The following is a 20,335-nucleotide window of genomic DNA, read 5'->3' on the forward strand; positions in this document are numbered from 1 at the left end:
TAATGCTCTGCAAATGAAAAGGGAAGCTTCCCTGGACATAAGCAGGAAACTAAGTTTAAAAAAGTACTCTAAAAAGCAGATAAACAAGACAGCATAATTACACAGTAGTTGGTTCCTGCTTTCACACAGAAGAAGGAGGGACAAAGAGGCATGACTAACCACTAGCAAGCAAGGAATTTTAAATGACACTAAAACTAACATATGAAATAGCTGGAAGCCCACAGAAGAAGTATACTGAGAAGTATACAAGAGGTCGTACGCTTACTCTCGACCTAAAAGGTGATGGCATCACCGTGCCAGACCTACCGAATACAATGGAGAGGCAGGAGTCAAATGCAATATAATTGAGACCATCTAAGTAAGTGTAAGTAGGTAGTTTAGCACAATCACATGCACTAAACTTTTTCTCCACTCAAAGCGCTCACATCCCAACAAAGTACCAAAGAGTCAGATAGGCTGGTCAGCACACCGATAAATTAAGAACAAGCTGGATTTCTAACTGGCCACATTCTAACAAATGTGACCTGCTGAATAGCAACATCACCCCGGGAACACGATTCAAGAACAGGGTATTTAAAAATATCTATGCAAAGTCTTTGTCTACCATCATATTTCAGCTCATAATGGACTTCACCGTAAATCTGATCGAATTCTACTCTATCACACACAACAACCAAAAACTCATATACAACATGCACTCTTCCTTGTGGTCTGTCCAATTTGCACTTTTTGTTGACTTTAGCAATGATTCAACCAAAACCTACTGTGAAATGATCAGATACCAAACCAGTTCTTGAGACCTCCGGAACAATGAGGGAATTAGGCAGCCCTTGAAATGAACATTGCTAGATGGCACCTCAGGAAATAGGTTGTACTGAGAGCTCATTGAAATACCAACAACCTGGTCTTTAGGTTTAAGACTCTGGGGTTGGCAAGGCAAGCAGTTATTTAGTACTCCGAGAGGATGGTGTAGGTAGAAGTTCAGACAAAGCCAATATGTAAATAGTTTGCAATAAACAGCTTGTATAATCACTTGAAACAGTAAGAGCACATGTACTCTTAATAACTTAAGGACCTATTTAGATTCTGGTAGAGAGAGTATTCCAGCGCAACGGCAATAGAATACCCCCTCTGCCAAACTAAAGGTCTACACTCCTCATGTGAGTCGTGGAAACCTTCAGTATGTCAGGTGCAGACATTACTCCTACTCCATCGTCCGACTTACACCTCCGACAGCCCAACAGAGTAATGGACACTGGAGGTTTTGCACTTTTCTGCCTGCCCTATTTAGAGTAGGCACATAAAAGGCACGTTTTCACTGTTTGTCACTGCCATGTAAAACCTGGCAGTGAGGGGCAGTCAAAACTGCAAAATAAGCCCCCCTCCCAGGTCATGGGACAAATCTTCCACGATGAGAGGGTCATTGCTTTTCTTATTTTAAAAAACAAAATACAGCTTTCGGATTTTGTGTTTGAAAATGAAAAAAGTTGAAATTTTGACGTACGTCTGTCAAACTTTCAATGCATTTGCAGGAACCACCATGATGGTGGTTCTTGGAAATGCAAGAGATGTCCGCTGGGTCAGGGGATATCTCTAAATTTGTCAGACACAGTACCCTCGCCATGGTGGGAGTTAAGTATGTAATTCTCCTGCCAAACTTTAAAACAGGCCCTTAGTATACCTGCAATAGCACTAAAGGAAAAAACAATTGTTCTCAAATCAAGGCATAGTCTGGCTTATGCTACAGCAGAACCTTTGCACATTGCACATATTTAATGTGTGAGAGGGACACTGTATTTTCTGCAAATGAATGCACCCGAGTTATATGTTTGAAACTGAAAGCAGCCTAGCCACTGCATGTCTGGTTAATTTTTTTTGGTGTTCAACATGTGCAACAACCCTCTCAAGTAAGGCTTAGGTGTCATTGGCGCACAGGGACTCCGTGCTATTAGGTGACCATGAGGCTGCTGATGGGTCCTTGGTGGTTAGTGTGGTATGTCGCAAAGGATCGGGCATGACATCCGCAGGTGGATAAGTCACACTCAACAGCTCAGATAGGATGTTCAGGGAGGTGTTTAGGGAGGGATGTCACCTAGTCAAACACAGAAGTAAGGCTTGTTGCATTACTCTGGGAGCGGAAACATGTAACGTACACTTTTGTAGTAAGTTTACACTCGGAGTTTGTGAATACCATGCTCCTGATTCACAAACTGCACTTAGTAGTACATTTTGTGGTTGTTCAAAATTTAAGTTTTACCTATACTTATGTGTACGGAGTTCTCCTCCACAACTACAGAGTCTCTGCACTTGTAAGTATAGTTTATAGTAGTAAATGTGGGAATTTCTCCTAAAGAGTATGGTATTAGGCAGGAGTAAGAGGGTTTTAGAGAAGGTAAGGGAGTGGTTTAGTGTGGAACATCACCAACCCACACAAGAGTAATCCAACTGCTTTACTCTGGGGGTAGATACATGTAACTTACATTTTTACAGTAAAGTTTAAACTTGAGTTTGTGAATACGGGTAGCCTGATTCTCAAAGGTAAACTTACACTTATTATTGTTTATTATGTTTGGGTGATCACAAACATTGCACAAATCTGTACTTCCTATATTTATGTGTGCAGAGATCTATGCAACTGGAGACATAAAACTCTTTATGTAGTTTCTGAGTTTTATTTTGTAATCAGGCCCCATAAGTAGTAAACTTACTCGAAAGAGTAAACTTACTCAAAACTGCAAGTTACTTTTGTGAATCTGACCCTCTGTTTATTTCTGTAGTCTCTAAGAGGCTAAAATGTTCTAGGCAGGAGTTATTTGCTCGAGTACCTCATACTGTCCCTGCCAAGTGGCTAAATATTTGTAGGATGAGGGTGTAGGAAAGTACCATCTTGCCTGGCATGTTACCCCCATTTTTCACTGTATATATGTTGTTTTAGTTGTATGTGTCACTGGGACCCTGCCAGCCAGGGCCGCAGTGCTCATAAGTGTGCCTGAATGTGTTACCTGTGTTATGACTAACTGTCTCACTGAGGCTCTGCTAATCAGAACCTCAGTGGTTATGCTCTCTCATTTCTTTCAAATTGTCACTAACAGGCTAGTGACCAATTTCACCAATTTACATTGGCATACTGGAACACCCTTATAATTCCCTAGTATATGGTACTGAGGTACCCAGGGTATTGGGGTTCCAGGAGATCCCTATGGGCTGCAGCATTTCTTTTGCCACCCATAGGGAGCTCTGACAATTCTTACACGGGCCTGCCACTGCAGCCTGAGTGAAATAACGTCCACGTTATTTCACAGCCATTTTACACTGCACTTAAGTAACTTATAAGTCACCTATATGTCTAACCTTTACCTGGTAAAGGTTGGGTGCTAAGTTACTTAGTGTGTGGGCACCCTGGCACTAGCCAAGGTGCCCCCACATTGTTCAGGGCCAATTCCCCGGACTTTGTGAGTGCGGGGACACCATTACACGCGTGCACTACATATAGGTCACTACCTATATGTAGCTTCACAATGGTAACTCCGAATATGGCCATGTAACATGTCTATGATCATGGAATTGCCCCCTCTATGCCATCCTGGCATAGTTGGCACAATCCCATGATCCCACAGGTCTGTAGCTGAGACCTGGGTACTGCCAAACTGCCTTTCCCGGGGTCTCATTGCAGCTGCTGCTGCTGCCAACCCCTCAGACAGGTTTCTGCCCTCCTGGAGTCCAGCCAGGCTTGGCCCAGGATGGCAGAACAAAGGACTTCCTCTGAGAGAGGGTGTTACACCCTCTCCCTTTGGAAAATGGTGTGGTGGATTCCTTAGATAACGAATGCAAGAGCTCATCCGAGTTCCTCTGCATCTCTCTCTTCACCTTCTGCCAAGGAATCGACTGCTGACCGCGCTGGAAGCCTGCAAAACTGCAACAAAGTAGCAAAGACGACTACTGCAACTCTGTAACGCTGATCCTGCCGCCTTCTCGACTGTTTTCCTGGTGGTGCATGCTGTGGGGGTAGTCTGCCTCCTCTCTGCACTAGAATCTCCGAAGAAATCTCCTGTGGGTCGACGGAATCGTCCCCCTGCAACCGCAGGCACCAAAGAACTGCATCACCGGTACCCTGGGTCTCCTCTCAGCACGACGAGCGAGGTCCCTTGAATCCAGCAACTCTGTCCAAGTGACTCCCACAGTCCAGTGACTCTTCAGTCCAAGTTTGGTGGAGGTAAGTCCTTGCCTCCCCACGCCAGACTGCATTGCTGGGAACCGCGACTTTTGCAGCTACTCCAGCCTCCGTGCACTTCCGGAGGAAATCCTTTGTGCACAGTCCAGCCTGGGTCCACGGCACTCTAACCTGCATTGCACAACCTCCTAAGTTGTCCTCCGGCGACGTGGGACTCCTCTGTGGGACTTCGGGTGAGCACCGTTTCACTCCACTTCGTAGTGCCTGTTCCGGCACTTCTGCGGGTGCTCCCTGCTTCTGAGAGGGCTCCTTGTCTTGCTCGACGCCCCCTCTGTTCCCAGACGCAATTGGCGACATCCTGGTCCCTCCTGGGCCACAGCAGCATCCAAAAACCCTAACCGCACAATTTGCAGCTAGCAAGGCTTGTTGGTGGTCTTTCTTCAGGAAAACACTTCTGCACGACTCTCCACGGCGTGAGAGATCCGTCCTCCAAAGGGAAAGTTCCTAGCCCTTGTCGTTCCTGCAGAATCTTCAGCTTCTACTGTCCAGTAGCAGCTTCTTTGCACCCACAGCTGGCATTTCCTGGACATCTGCCCATCTCCGACTTGCTTGTGACTTTTGGACTTGGTCCCCTTGTTCCACAGGTACCCTTGTTTGGAAATCCATCGTTGTTGCATTGCTGATTTGTGTCTTTCCTGCAGAATTCCCCTATCACGACTTCTATGTCCTTTGGGGAACCTTAGTGCACTTTGCACTCACTTTTCAGGGTCTTGGGGTGGGCTATTTTTCTAACCCTAACTGTTTTCTTACAGTCCCAGCGACCCTCTACAAGGTCACATAGGTTTGGGGTCCATTCGTGGTTCGCATTCCACTTTTGGAGTATATGGTTTGTGTTGCCCCTATCCCTATGAGTCCCCATTGCATCTTATTGTAACTATAGATTGTTTGCACTGTTTTCTAATACTATTACTGCATATTTTGGTATTGTGTACATATATCTTGTGTATATTTGCTATCCTCATACTGAGGGTACTCACTGAGATACTTTTGGCATATTGTCATAAAAATAAAGTACCTTTATTTTTAGTATATCTGTGTATTTTGTTTTCTTATGATATTGTGCATATGACACTAGTGGTACTGTAGGAGCTTCACTCGTCTCCTAGTTCAGCCTAAGCTGCTCTGCTAAGCTACCATTATCTATCAGCCTAAGCTGCTAGACACCCTATACACTAATAAGGGATAACTGGGCCTGGTGCAAGGTGTAAGTACCCCTTGGTACTCACTACAAGCCAGTCCAGCCTCCTACAGAGGGTAAAAGAATCAATACTTTATCTCCGACCTCAAATGTTCTAAGTTTAGTTCCTGTATCATATACTTTTTTCTGCCTAGCTTAGGCTTCCTCTAGATTGCGGTGCACCTCCTCCCATAAAGTAGTTAAAATCGTTCTCAAATGAGTACAATAGTCTAACAGTGGCTGGCCGCTATCTTCCTCTGCTGTCCATATCTAACAAGGTAGGGGCTTTCCTACCAAAGAAGAGTTCAAAGGCGGTGAACCCAGTGTATTTCTGTTCATGTGTTCTATTAGCAAAGAGTACCAGAGGAAAGTTTCGATCCCAATTCTTTCCTGTCTCTTGGATTATCTTCCTCAACGTGGTTTTGATGGTTCTGTTGTATCGTTCCACTATGCCATTTGTTTGTGGATGATAAACAGCAGTGCATATTGGCTGATACCCAACAAACTGCACATCTGTTTCATTCGCCACAACATCAGTCAGTGGCCCGAGTCAGTAAGGAGCTCCAGGGGAAATCCCACTCTAGAGAAGACAGTGATCATAGCCTGAGCGATGGTCATAGCCTGAGCGATGGCTGTAGTGGACATACTAGAAAGGGGTATCACTTCTGGATAGCGGGTAGCGTGATCTACCAACACTAGAAGGTGACCTCGGACTGTTGTGGTCAAGGGCCTACCAGGTCTATACCCACCCATTTGAAAGGACATCGATAATAGGTAAGGTCTATACCCACCCATTTGTAAGGACATCGATAATAGGTAAGGGCTGGAGGGGAGCCCTGGGAACATCCCGAGGATTCACAAGTTGATACCGAGGATAGGTACTGCATAACCGAGCCACCTCCTTACATATTCCAATCCAGTAGAATCTCTACTAGATATATTTAAGGGTATGTTCCTGTCCATAATGTCCTCCCCCAGTGGCTGCATGGGCAAGATGTAATACTCGTACACTATGGGGACTACCAACTGACTGATATTATGTATTTCATTGTGTATCTCCCTGTACAATAACCCATTGTTCATACAGAAATAAAAGCCTACCTTCTCCAGATTGATGTTCGAGGCTTGTTCCCAGGCATGCTGTAAGGTAGGATCATCTTGTTGAGCTACCCAGAAACTGTGGGGTGGTGTCTGTGGGTCCTATGTGGGGAAAAAGACATGTACATGAAGGTTGCCTCATTTGCCAGTACTGCTGTCGGTCCTTCCGTTTCTCATTACGGGTTTTTACTTCTTTTGTGCTTGGGACTTCAGTATCCATACTGCAATATGGACCGTCTTGTAACTATTCAATAGCTTGTTTAATATCGTCATATGAAGTGTCTCCTGCCGGATTAGCAGCTTGATAGGCTGCTTGTAGCTCTCTCGATAATAGCAGCGCTATGTGTTGTACCCATCTTTCTCATGGCCATGTGGCTGTGGTAGCAACCCTTTTTAAGTTGACAAAGCTATAGTCAGGATCCTCTCCAACCTGGTATTTTCTGAAGAACCGTTCCAGGAACAATCAGGTGTACCTGTGTGCTGGAGATGGCATCAATCAACCTAAAAATTTCAGTGTTTTGGACATTGTGTGTTAGCCATACGTTCTGCTTGTTCCCTTAGAGCTGTTTGTAATGTCTCTCGCTCTTTATGGGCTACTTGTGCCTGTTGTTCCATTACCAGTTGCAAATGCCTCTGGCTTTCTGCTAATTGCTTCACCATTGCCTCCATGTTGATGAGATAGGTTATTGTGGCTATCACCCTGCTCTAAGTCCCACTTCTGACACCGCTGTAGTCTCTAAGAGACTAAAATCTACTAGGCAGAAGGATATTCATATGTATATATAGCAAAAAGGCAGTATTAAGAATGTTCTATGTTCGTGTTTATTTGGTGGGATCGACTCCCCAGTCACAAAACAAACAGAGGAAAATTTAAAGAGAGTCAGCAAGATGCACCAATCACTGCCAATAATTGTTGGCGTAGGATGTTCACTCGTGTTCCCCATTCAGTTGGTGTTTTGCCGAGTCCTCTGTGTGTCTTCTCGCCCTCAAGGTAAGGTGGCGGAAGAAATCCCTCAAAGCAAACAAGACACAGAAGATGGAATACCGCTGGTTAGACTTAACACCGTATTTCTCTCTGTTCAGAATAACAGGGGACTAGGGTAGTCAGGAAGTGTACGTGCTTTATAGGGAGGAACCGTCACCAGCCATAGTGGCTTGTCATGCATTCTTCACTGAGTATCCGAGTGCCATTCTCCTCCTGCTCGTTGCACCCCAGCACACCATCTTTTCCAAAATCCCTCCCCAGAACCCAGGACTTGCCTGAGACCACGGCCCTCCTAGACCATGGTTGGGAAAGCCTAGGTGCCTCTCTGCCCCTAGGGCTCGCCGGACTTCTCTGCACTTCTCACCTCGCTTTCTTTGTTCTTCTTCTCCTGGCGCCCCTCTGGTGTTCCAGTTGGCTCGTGGTTGTGTTCTGCTGCTGTCCTTCTCTCTGGCTTTGCTGGATCCTTTCCTTCTCACGTGGTTCCTCCTAACTCCAGACTTCAGGATTCCGGTTATCTTGCTCCCTGTGTCACTTCTTACACTGCTTTTCCATCTCTGCGATCCACTCTCCACCCTCCTTTCTTTGGACTAGTCCTTCCTTTCATTTAATGTGGTTGTCCTTCCAGGATGTGTGAAGGTCTAGTCTGCTACCTTCATTTCCTATATGACAAGAAGTAGCGTCCATGTTGGGGCTGTCGGGTGAACCCACAGCTGTACTACAATTTCATAAGGACTTCATCAGTATAAAACATGAGTTAGGATTTTGGCAGCACCATGCACCTGTTGAGGAGTATCTAAAAAAGAGTAAGGTGGGACTATCTGAGTAAGTGTCTCATTTCAAATCAAGAGAAACACAAATGACAATATTGCACAGAAGAAGAGCAAAAAACTATTTTGTTCCACTAGATCACTGGCTTAGAATTCTATCAGCAAACAAGAAACCTGAAGTAAGACACAGCTAATCACAGGAAAAGGTTTGTGAAGAAGGCATAGATCGATGGAGACAGGAAAGTAGAACATTCCTTTTGTTCAGTAGATAGTAGAGACCATTTTCCTGTGCACAGTGTTTGTTCAGGTGTTTCTTTGTTAAGCCTTACACTGATCAGAATGACTGATTGGAGCCAGTGGGATAGCCCAATGTGACCTTGTCTGCTCCCTTGATCCTTTTGCTGGTGTGAACAACACACAAAGCCTGACTACAAATGAGTGAGTAATGAGGGAGAGATACAAAAAGTGAGGAGACTTGCAGGGGTACAAAGTGGAGATGGCTGCCAGAGAGGCCTATAGGGTTCTGTATGATCCCTCAAAAGCCTGCAGCCAGATCATACGTGGGAGTGCCTAACAGACATGTATTCACATGCAGTTCATGCTCACACTCTGGGGGGACAAGAGGCACATACTTGACAGGCTGCATAGACTTGCAAAGGAGGGTGAGCAAGCACCCTCTCCTTCCTGGGATGAAGGTACGAAGGTCAGTACCACATGAATATCAATCAGCTTTCACCAACTAGCAGTTGTGCCATGTCATGGACATGTTTACTTTTGACAATGCCCACCTCCAACACAGTTAGATACTCTGAATCACCAATGTAAACTTACTTTAGGTACTTTTACTTGTTTTTGGTATTCACAAAACTGCATTTTAACAGTATGTTTATGACTGTGGAAGCTCCGTCATTGGGGTAGAGAACTCCTCACATAGAACAACAGGGAATGCCGATCTTTTCATTTCTGGAGTTCGCCGCCCTGACAGTGGTCTCACCAGGTGTAAACGTACTCTTAAAATGCAGTTTTGTGAAAACCAAAACCGAGTAAACTTACAAAAACATTTAAGTTTACCTTTTGGAATCAGGCCCTCAGACCACAAGCGGCATGCATCGGCGCATAACCACCACGCTTCCAGAGATATCCAAAGAAATGCTGCTCATCTCCCTATAAATGTTTGAAGCAATCAGCTTGCTTGACTCTGTCCCATGCGTAATGCTCACAAATTCCTTTACCAACTCCTATCTAGACATAGCTTCCTTCTCATTGTATTGGACAACTTGAAAAGAGAAATGTTTTTATCAATTAAAAAGAGTGAGATCACTTTTCTGTGTGTAACTTAAATATTTATATTTGAAAAGAAACTAAAGCAGGACATGACAACAGTCTCACCTAGACTAGGACCCTTAACCTTCAGTGTGCATGTCTGAGACCTTAACCACTAGTCCACAGGTGACTCTTTACTAGGGAGTACCCAGACTTACCTATGACATTCAACCCACAGATTTTGAGGAGAAAAAGACTTCAATGTTCCATCGCTATGAATGTTTAACAGTGAAAACACTAGAAAATAAACAGACACACTACCAATCGATACTAGGATTTGAACCTTCAGCCTACTGAGTGACAGTACAAGACCTTGACCATTAGGCCAGAAGTGACTCTGTTCTGCTCTTCATCCAAACATAACTATAGCATTCGTACCATTCGTATTTGTAAACATCTTGCTAGTCTGACTCTGATTACATGAGAGACCATGGCAATGGCAATCTCTCTCTCTCTTTCATCCCATTATGGGATGGAAGAGAGAGAGAGAGAGTGAGAGAAAGAGTGACAGGACTGCGGGGGGTGGCTTGAAGCCCCTGCAGTCCTAGCCAGCTCCCCACATTTTGTAGGAGCCAGCATTGCACCCAGGAGCAATGTTTTCATCTGTTTCCCTGCATGCATACGTGCACGCAGGGAAACAGATGAAAACTTCACTTTCAGCAAGTGACAGCTGTTTGACAGAAAGTGAAGTATTTTCTCTGACTTGGCCGGAGCTGTCAAAGCTCCTGCCAAGTCACAGCAAACAGCTGTGTCCCGGGGTGGGCACCCCAGAACATAGCAAGAGCCAGCCCTGGGGCCATCTGCGGCTCCATGAGGGGGGCTGCGCGACCCCCCCTCCAACGATTCAATTAGCCCCAGGGAGATGGTGGTCCCCAGGGCAGCAGGGGCGGGCGGGCACCTCTGCATTACATTTTATTGGAGTCCCGGGGAGGTGAGGGGCGGAGAGGAGGGGGATAGTCAACCCCGTATTACATTTGGTTTGAGCCCCGAGGAGGTGGCAGTCCCCAGGGCTGGGGGGGGAGGGGGCCGGGAGGCCCCCCCTGCATTCAGAATTCCAATGCCCCATGGATCTGTGCCACCCAGGGGCTCCATTTAAACAAGCACAGGAACCCGCGCCTGTTTTTTTTATTTTTTTTACAGAGATTAGTGGACCTGCCGTTACTCTGTGATTTTTTGTTTTTTTAAATGGGTGGGGTACAGGGGAAGTCCCTCAGAGCTAAGGGGTCAGGGTGTACCTACCGTGGCCTCCTTTTTTTTAAAATCTTTTTTTCTGGGACTCGACTGATGCTGAATCCCAGCATGGCTGCTAACACTTCCTTATTGAAATGTTGGTAGCCAATCAGATCTCAGCATGAGACCAGAAGGTTTACGAAGCCTTCACGTCCCTATATAGAAATACAAATTTGTTTTTTCTTTAATATTTCGAAAACTACTGAATGGATTTACACCAAATAACAAAAAGGGTGCTTTCTGGATCAAGAGCTGCCTTTCTGCCAAATTTGGTGCAATTCCAACCAGTGGTTCGGTCTGTAGACCTGTTCAACATCCCTATGGGAATTAACACTGGAAATGCGTTTTTTTTTACCCCCTCTTTTTATCATCCTCCATTTGATGGATCACCCGAACCTTTCCAGACAGCTGCTGATGTGAGCGTTGAATTTGTTTGGGAAAATTTCGTGAAGATTCGTCAACCTGCGCCAAAGTAAAAAAAATCTTTTTCTAGAGATACATGGTCCTAACTATAACTACCTAGTGGCAACCACCACTAGGTAATATCACATGACTGTTGTAACTGTTAGCCGTTTAACTGCAGTAACTTTAGAAGTCTATTGTATGAATTGCAATGGCCTTACCCTTTTGTGGATGTGTTTTGTATTAGCATGTCCCTCCCAAACCCCTCTTTAAATGTCTCCAAACCCTCCTATTGTGTAGTAAACATTCCCTATTTTCCTACCACTCCTTCCTGCCCCCCCACATTTACGACAAAGTAGTTTACTAACGTGTCCAGAGATCTCTGCCACTTTGAGCTTGATTGTAACTTGGATCTTGAAACGTCCACAAAAAATTGTAAGGCAATGAAACTGAAGTACTTTCGCATTGTAATCGTTCTCATGAAAGCTTTCTGACTCCCATTAGGACAAATCTGTGCTGTATAAAACTGACTAAGCAATAAATAATAAATAAAGGGCTTCATTTACGAGGCCCTAGCGGCACACTGCATCACTGGACCATCACTTGGGCTTCATTTACGAGGCCATAGCGTCGCACTGCACCACCGGAGCATCACTTGGGCTTCATTTACGAGACCCTAGCAGCACACTGCACCACCGGAGCATCACTTGGGCTTCATTTACGAGGCCCTAGCGGCACACTGCACCACCGGCGCATCATTTGTTTGACGCTCCGGTGGCGCAGTGTGCCAGCCCATATTTACAAGGTTGCGCAAAGCCACCGTGGGTGGCTTTGCGTGGCCTTGTAAATATTTCCCCCTTTCACGCATAACACTACATGAAAGCGACGTTCCATGGGTGTTGCTGTGGGTGTTTCCACGCAACACCCATGGAACCTCACTGAATCTGATGCATTCCCAGAATTATAAGATTGGGAATGCGCCAGATTCCTGCGCCACTTCAGGGGTAGCTGCAGCACACACAGAAAGAGGAAAACGCCATTAAACACCATTAATGATTGTTTGTATGCAGGAAGGTGTCCCTTTCTGCACATAAACAATCATCCCTACAATGTAGGCAGCCTTGCGCTATGGCGCAATGTGGCCTGTAAATACGACGCATTCCCTGCACTTTCAAAATGATGCAGTGCAACGAAGCAAGCTGGCTTGCAGCCCCATGCTGCGTCATTTTATTGTCAATTAAGCCCACAGTGTATATGCTCCTCTCCAGTACGCCTTCTTTTGCCACTCTTAATTTAACTGCACACCCATATATCTTCCATCCTTCCCCCATCCCTGTTGAACCCTCATTGTAGACCCTTCTCCTGTAGAATGATCTGTTGTTTAGTAAATTTGTACACTCTATATGAATCCCAACCATTCATACACATATAAGACTATGTCATTGGTCTGCGTTGTATGTGTGACTTGTCCCTTTCAGCTGGTAACACAATAGAGTGCAATCAGGATCCTTCTATGATCTGAGTGTCTGAGTGGAACTAAGGGACACACTGAGTGAACTTTTCTTTATGCCAACCCAGCTTTCTGCTGCTGTGACAGTAAAAGTAGTGCACAAACATGTCATCTATGTGTAATGATCAAACCTCTCTATCCTGCTGCTAGGCGAAGATATAGGCCTCTGCTTTCAAACTGCTCACTTCATCACCAACCTGGCCAGAGCAACAGCTCCTTACTAAGTCCCCAACCCCAACATAGCCGTAGACTTAAAAACATGCTGCACAAGTACACAGAAGCTGCTACCAACAGATCTAGAATATTAACATTCTATAAATTCTCCAAGCGTCCCATGGCCTAACATGAAGCACTTGCCTGTCAATAAGTGGCCGCTCCAGGGCAGTGAAGTAGGAGCTATCTGTGAAGACGCTGGTTATGTGCGTTAACGAGAAGCAGGACATGTGAGCTGGTTTGATGCAGTAGAAAGGATACTCATCCATGTTCTCCATCATATTGCACACTTCCTCTTCGGTGTCCAAGTCATACCCACACATGGCTTCAACCTCATGTGTTGCATTGGTATATTTCACCTTATGGGCCATATAATTATAACCACTGTTGCGTCCTCTCCATAGAGCAGCCACAGCTTCACTAGAGTGGATCAAAAACAGAGACACTTTCACTTTCCCTTCCCAGAAAAAGGTAAACTGCACTTGATATGTTCCATTGTGGAAGTCCTGAATCTTCCCAGAAGCTCCAGCCCCAAGGTCCGGTGAGTAGATTCTCGCTCGCAGTAAATCGCCTCCATATTTCTTTTTTTTGCCCAAGTAATCGAACACATCAAGCTGTACGGTCACATTGTCCCCAATGCAGTATCTGTCTCTGGGGCTTATGATGGACACCTTGCTCTTTGCTGCACATGTTGTGTTATCCAGGTGGGTGAAGCTTACATTGGGTATCAGTTTATCTATTTTTCTTATGATAGTTTTTACTTGTAGTTCAGTGTCTTTTAACTGAGCTTTCCACTGTGCCTCAGCTGCAGCCCTGCTGGGGACCTTTGGAAAGTCTATCAATGTGAACTTTGATTTGTCTTGCAGGCCATCTTCCAGCTTCTCCGAAAGGGATTTTGAGACTGAAATCCTCTGACAAAAATGACTTACAGTGGGAAACTGCCAAAAAAATAAACAAATAAACATGTCAATTCAATTCAATGATCTTTATTCGAAACTCAGAGAAAATCATAAAAGCATACATACAAAAAACAATAAAAACAGTAGCATATAGAAATTGATAATTCATATGTTTCCCATAAAATACAGCTGATTTTTCACCCTGCTACAAACCTCTGTCAAGGTGGCTACAGCGCTGAGATCTTGTCTCATGGAGGTTTCCCAGTGGATGGATTTCAACTGTCTTAAGTTGGGCGCGGGGAAAACAGAAGCTTGTATCGTGGGCAAACAACCGCCCAACTGGGCCACCGCATGGTGGCCGAACTCTCTTGGCCTTTAACCCACGCCCCAGCCCAGGGCTAAAAACCTGGACCTTTGGTATGATGAGAACCTCAATTTCAATTGTCAGATCACAGCTCTGGCAGGAAAATGCGTTGGGGTCCTCAAGGCCCTTGAAAACCCTTTTGTTTCCTGCCAGAGTCTGCAAAGAAAACAGTAGTCCGGGCACCGGTGGTGTCTGGGCTGGACTACTGTAATGCCTTGTACATGGGGCATCTAAAACCCGACTGAAAAACCTGCAACAAGTGCAGAACGCGGCGGCCCATCTTTTGCTGGATCTCCCCAGATGGGCCACAGTGGGGGCTGCATACTCCATGCTGCACTGGGGGCCCCTGAAAGAAAGGTTTTCCTTCAAAGCCCTGTGCATTTGTTACAGGGTTTTTACAAACAAGGGTCTTCACTATCTACTCTTTCATCAAACCTTATCCTCCTGTGAGGAACCTGAGATCTTTCAGGACACTGCTGGCCAGCATCCCCTCAGCCAGAAGAGTGCTTATTGGGGTGCCTGTTTTGTTATCTGGTGCCAAAATTGTGGAACGCCCTGCCCCTCCAGTTTCCGCAGGCCCCTTCGGAATCTCTTTTCTGAAAAATATTAAAAACCTGGATATTTAGCTTGGGCTGAATTTCCGATACATAACACGTGCTCTGGACCTTCAGGAGTTGGACTTCAGTTCTGGGACACTTTGTTAGAAGTAGCCATGCGCTTTAGAAGTCGCAGAATTATTATTTAAGAAAACAGCACAGTTGCAGAAAATGATGAGCTACACTGCATTCACAGTATTCACTTATAAGAGGCAGCAGAAAATGAGATCGAAAAACATCATAACATTTACAAAAACACAAAAAATGTAAGGTCATTTGGACAGGAGCACCATCACAGGGACAAACACTTTCATTCAAATGTCAAAATTGACCCAAGGAAAAACATTATAGAAAGCGAACTGTACTGGTTTCAAACCTCAATTTCGAGTAAGACAAATATGTAGCAGCCATGAAAGTGCTGGAAGAAAATGATGGACAGAAAGTGTTAAATCTCAGCGACTGGATGCTTCTTTGCTGGATTCTAGAGTGTAGGTTCCAGGGGCAGAAGCAGGCAGTTGCTGAGAAGAGAGGATGTGTGTCAGGGGTTGATGTTGCTGATCCTATTGAAGCATTCTTCTTCATCTACTGTGTCCAGAAGTCCTAAGTGTGGGGACGAGGATGGGATACTGAACCAAGGACGCTGTCAAGTTTTTTTTTAGCCTGCATTACCTGAATTTCCTTTTTTGTGGACAACCCCTGGTTCTCACTTCATGTATCAGCTGGCTCGTTAGGATACACCTGTGGTGTAGGCCTGCTGGACACTGAAGGAGTGTGATCTGTGGTGAGTTTGCCCAGATTATCATTATTACTATGCAAGGTGTGCGTGTAACTGTGATGTAAAAAAGCATCGAAATTCTTAAACGCTGTGCGTGAGGAAACCTTGGTGACGAGCGAGCCACTGCAATGTTTTATTTGGAAGTAAACAACAAGTCTTGACAACACTGAATTCAAAGAAATGCAGCGCTGTGCTTCAACAATGCCTTGTGTGAAAATAAGTAGCACGTATATTTGTGCGCTATCTTCAACACGCAATATATTGTTAGTGTTGGACCTGGCCCTTTTTGCAGGGTCATCCACCAATCCTCCTTCCTCCTATTTTTCCTGACCTGTTTTTGTTGGCTTTAGAACTCTGAGCACTTTACCACTGCTAACCAGTGCTAAAGTGCATATGCTCTCTGTGTAATTTGTACTGTTGATTGTTTTTTTTCATGATCGGCATATTTGATTTACTAGTAAGTGTCTAGTAAAGTGCACTAGAGGTGCCCAGGGCCTGTAAATCAAATGCTACTAGTGGGCCTGCAGCACAGGTTGTGCCACCCACATAAGTAGCTCTGTAATCATGTCTCAGACCTGCCACTGCAGTGTCCGTGTGTGCAGTTTTAAACTGTAAATTCAACTTGGCAAGTGTCCCCACTTTCCAGGCCTAACTCTTCCCTTTTCCTACACATAAGACACCCCTAAGGTAGGTCCTAGGTAGCCCCATGGGCTAGGTGCAGTGTATGGTTAAGGTAGGACATATACTAATGTGTTTTATATGTCCTGACAGTAAAATACTGCCAAATTCGTTTTTCACAGTTGCAAGGCATATTTCTCTCATAGGTTAACCTGGGGGCTGCCTTTAAACATGATTAAAGTATAGCTTCCCTTTGGGAGCAGATAGACATGTGGAGTTTGGGACCTCTGAACTCACAATTTAAAAATACATCTTTTAGTAAAGTTTGTTTCTAAGACTGTGTGTTTGAAAATGGGCATTTTCTTCCATGAACCATTTTTGTGACTCTGCCTGTTGTGGATTCTCTGTCTGGGTTAGTTTGACAGTTGGGCTGTTTGCACCTCTCTCCAGACAGTGGCAGAAAGGGGACTGGGGTGTAGCCTGCATATTCCAATGAGCCATCTGTGCTAGGAGGGAGGGGAGGAGTGGTCACTTGCACTTGCAAGGGCTGTGCCTGCCCTCACACAATGCAGACTCCAACCTCCTGGTGTGTGTCTGAGGCCTTGCCTGGGCAATGCCGGATTTCACAAACAAGTGATACTTTCCTTTGAAGTAAGCCTACTTTAAAGGCCAAAATGGTTATAAGAAGAGGACCCAAAACCACAGACTTCAGACACTTATTCGGGTAGACACTCTACCTCACAAACACTTTGGGACAAGAAACCTGCTGGTGAAGAACCCCTGAACCAGACGTGCCAAGAGGAACTGCCAGGCTGCCCAAAGGACTCACTGGGACTGCTTTTCTGACAAGGACTGCTGCCTTGCTTTTGCCCTGCTGCCTTGCTGCTCCCTGGCTGTGCTGAGAAGTGCTCTCCAAGGGCTTGGATAGAGCTTGCCTCCTGTTCCCTGAAGTCTCAGGACCAAAAAGACTTCACACCTGCAACTGAAATCCTTGTGCGGCGAATATTCAGAGCACAGCCTGCTAAAAACAAAGCACAACCTGCCTCGCAGTGAAAAATTCCCCGCCTGCCGAACCCGAACGATGCAGCATGACTTCGCAAGAAGATCGATGCAGTGCCTGCGTTGCCATCGAACTTCAACACACGGCCCACCGGATCGACGCACAGCCGACCCAGGACATCGCAGCCCGACTTCCAGACAGGAATCGATGCAGCACCTGCCGTGCGGGAGAAATTTCCATGCAACGCCCACTGGATGGACGCAGTGCTTGTGACTTTGCTCCACAAGCCCAGGATTCCATGCACAGTCCCCGATGCACCAGAAAACCCCGCAACCCGAAGAGGAACCAAGTTTGTGCGCCGGAAATCGACGCAAAGCATTCCCCTCCGTGGAAAATAACGACGCAATTCAGTGAGCGAAAGGGCGAAACCGACGCACACCTCCCTGTTTTCCACGCATCGCCTCCTCTGCGGTCCCTTGCAGAGATTTTGAATGCGAACAGGTACTTTGTGCTTGGAAGAGACCTTTATTGTTTTGAAGAGACATTTATTTGTTTTGCAAAGACTTAAGTCACTTTATATCACTTTTACAGTGATATCTCAACATTTACTTATTGCATTTTAATCGCTTTTACCTGCATCTTATCAGATAAATATTATATATTTTTCTAAACACTGTGTGGTGTATTTTTGTGGTGCTATATGGTGGTATTGTATGATTTATTGCACACATACTTTACATATTGTCTTCTAAGTTAAGCCTGACTGCTCAGTGCCAAGCTACCAGAGGGTGGGCACAGGATAATTTGGACTGTGTGTGACTTACCCTTACTAGAGTGAGGGTCCTTGCTTGGACGGGGGTAACCTGACTGCCAACCAAAGATCCCATTTCTAACAGTTAGATTAATCCGAATCTAAGTGTTCCTTGTTACGTGCAACAATGCTGCTTTGGAAATAAGCAGTGAGTATGTTGTGTATCGTTGTACTGACTAACACGTGATATTGTCAAGCTCACCCAAACTTAAGTGAAGCCAGTGAGCCGAAAGGAGCATGTGTTCCTTGTTGCTTGCAAGGTGTCGTTGGACTCATCGGATGCCTCAGGAAGTCAGAGGGTGAAGCATGGAATCATGAAGCTAGAAAGTGAACGTTGTACGGACACCATGTTGGAACTATTGTGAGCATTACTCCATTTAGTAGCCCCATTATTATTGGTTGTTGCTTTGCAACTGCTGCTGGATATCCGATTAACAAAACAGGAAGTGAAACACACGTTATTTTTGATCTGTGTGTTGATAAAGGAACATAATACTGAATGATTCATTTATGACTGTTGACAGTGTGGACATTGTAAAAACAATGTGATTCATCCAGTTCCAAACGGTCGTGACTTTGGTTATTTTAGTTTGTGTTGTTCTGAGAAATGTAGTATATTAATGATATTTTCTCACACAGGGACGTGGGTCAGAAAGTGGGTCACTTCAGTTTGGCAAGTTATTAAATTAAATTGTAGAATCCCATAGTATATTAGTGCATGAGCCACTATGGATATGTCCTCTATAATGGCACCCCTAAAATTTCCACAAAATCCAGGTACTCCAGTTATGTTGTGGGAGGATTGGCATAAGTCTTTTGAGGCTTACTTAGAAGCTATTGGGTGGAAACATACATTGCATTGCGTAAGTTGGCTCTTAAACACAATTTGGGCATTGAGGGATGGAAGGTGTTAAAAACATGGCCCACACCATCACGTACAATCACATCTAACCAATATGGTGAAGGAGAAGATGTGTCTGTCAGACGAAGGTACTACAGATGAATATGAAAATGCTATGAAAGCTTTAGAGGATAATTATGGGAAAAAACTAGTATTGTAGTGGAGAGGCATACATTTTTTTCTAGATCCCAGTTGCTAGGAGAAAGTGTAGAACAATATATATCTGTGTTAAAAACATTGGCTTCAACATGTAAGTTCAAGTAATTACATGAAGAAATTATAAGAGATCAATTTATAAATAGGACCAGCAATACAAAAATTCAAGAAAGATTGTTAGAATTAAAGGATCCCTCCATACCAAAAACTATTAACATAGCATGAAGTATACAAAACACAACGAGATATGTCAAAGAACTTAATGAGGAACAAGTCAAGGGGAATAGTGAACATAACAAAATAAACATGATGCAAAAGGGAAATAAAGTTTTGCAATGGATAATAAGACAGTTGCATTAAGTGATAAACTAACATGCTACAGATGTGGATAGTACTAGGCACAATGCAGATGGGGGCTAAAAGACCAAAATGCTTCAAATGTAAAAAGAATTGGACACTTCTCTCGGATCTGCTAAACTGATAATCGCAAGGGAACAAAAGCATGGTAAATGTAGTCAATGAATGTTGTGATGACTATTCTACTGACGAAGGGAACAACAAAGTAGAAGTATTAGCGGTGTGCGAAGATTGGGTGGGGGAGATTAAGGAAGGATATCGCCTTCCAAAATGCATTTTAAAAATCAATGAGAACAATGTTAGTGTATGGGCTGATTCATGTTCCCCATATACTATAGCTGACAAAAATATTTGGGAGGAGTTGGGTAAATGTAATTTGTGTCTGCCTGATATTGAGCCCGAAGGATATTGTGGAATGAAGTTACCTCTGTTGGGTTATTTCAATTGTAAATTACCATATAAAGACAGATGTGTGAATGGGAGAGTGTATGTTGTGCAAAAAGGGAGAGCTTCATTAGAGTGGAAAGACCAAAAAGCATTGGGTATCATACTTGATCATGACCATCCCGAGCAGGTTTTACTCACTGAAGAAGCATAGAAAGCTAATTGGAAAGCAAGATATACTAAGTTATTTGTTGACAAATTGGGTTGTCTAGAAAAATGTGGCCATCACATTGTACTAAAATCTGAAAATATACCTAAAGCACAAAAAGTAAGGAATGTTCCTTTAGCTTTAAGAACTCAACTCAAGGAGGAATTTGATAGTCTATGTGCAGCTGGTGTAAAAGAGCCCATAGAATCTTCGGACTGGCTTAGTCCCATTGTACTAGTGTGGAAAGCCTATGGAAGCTGTGCATGTGCGTTGACTTGAGAGATTTCAATCCATGCATATGTGTTGACCAGCATCCCCTGCCACACATAA

The 20,335-nt window shown here is 44.5% G+C and overlaps 1 protein-coding gene across 2 annotated transcripts in view; it reads right to left on the reverse strand.

Moving 5' to 3' along the window:
* LOC138258803 (NXPE family member 1-like) overlaps positions 1 to 20,335 on the reverse strand; it is a 458,523-nt gene that overhangs the window by 211,047 nt on the left and 227,141 nt on the right. For both annotated transcript variants that reach the window (XM_069206036.1, XM_069206035.1), the window contains exon 3: positions 13,081 to 13,874. In XM_069206036.1, coding sequence (XP_069062137.1) covers positions 13,081 to 13,874 — 794 coding nt within the window. The remainder of the gene's footprint in view (positions 1 to 13,080; positions 13,875 to 20,335) is intronic.

Source organism: Pleurodeles waltl, chromosome 9, assembly GCF_031143425.1.
Source record: "Pleurodeles waltl isolate 20211129_DDA chromosome 9, aPleWal1.hap1.20221129, whole genome shotgun sequence".
In the NCBI taxonomy this organism is placed as follows: Eukaryota; Metazoa; Chordata; class Amphibia; order Caudata; family Salamandridae; genus Pleurodeles; species Pleurodeles waltl.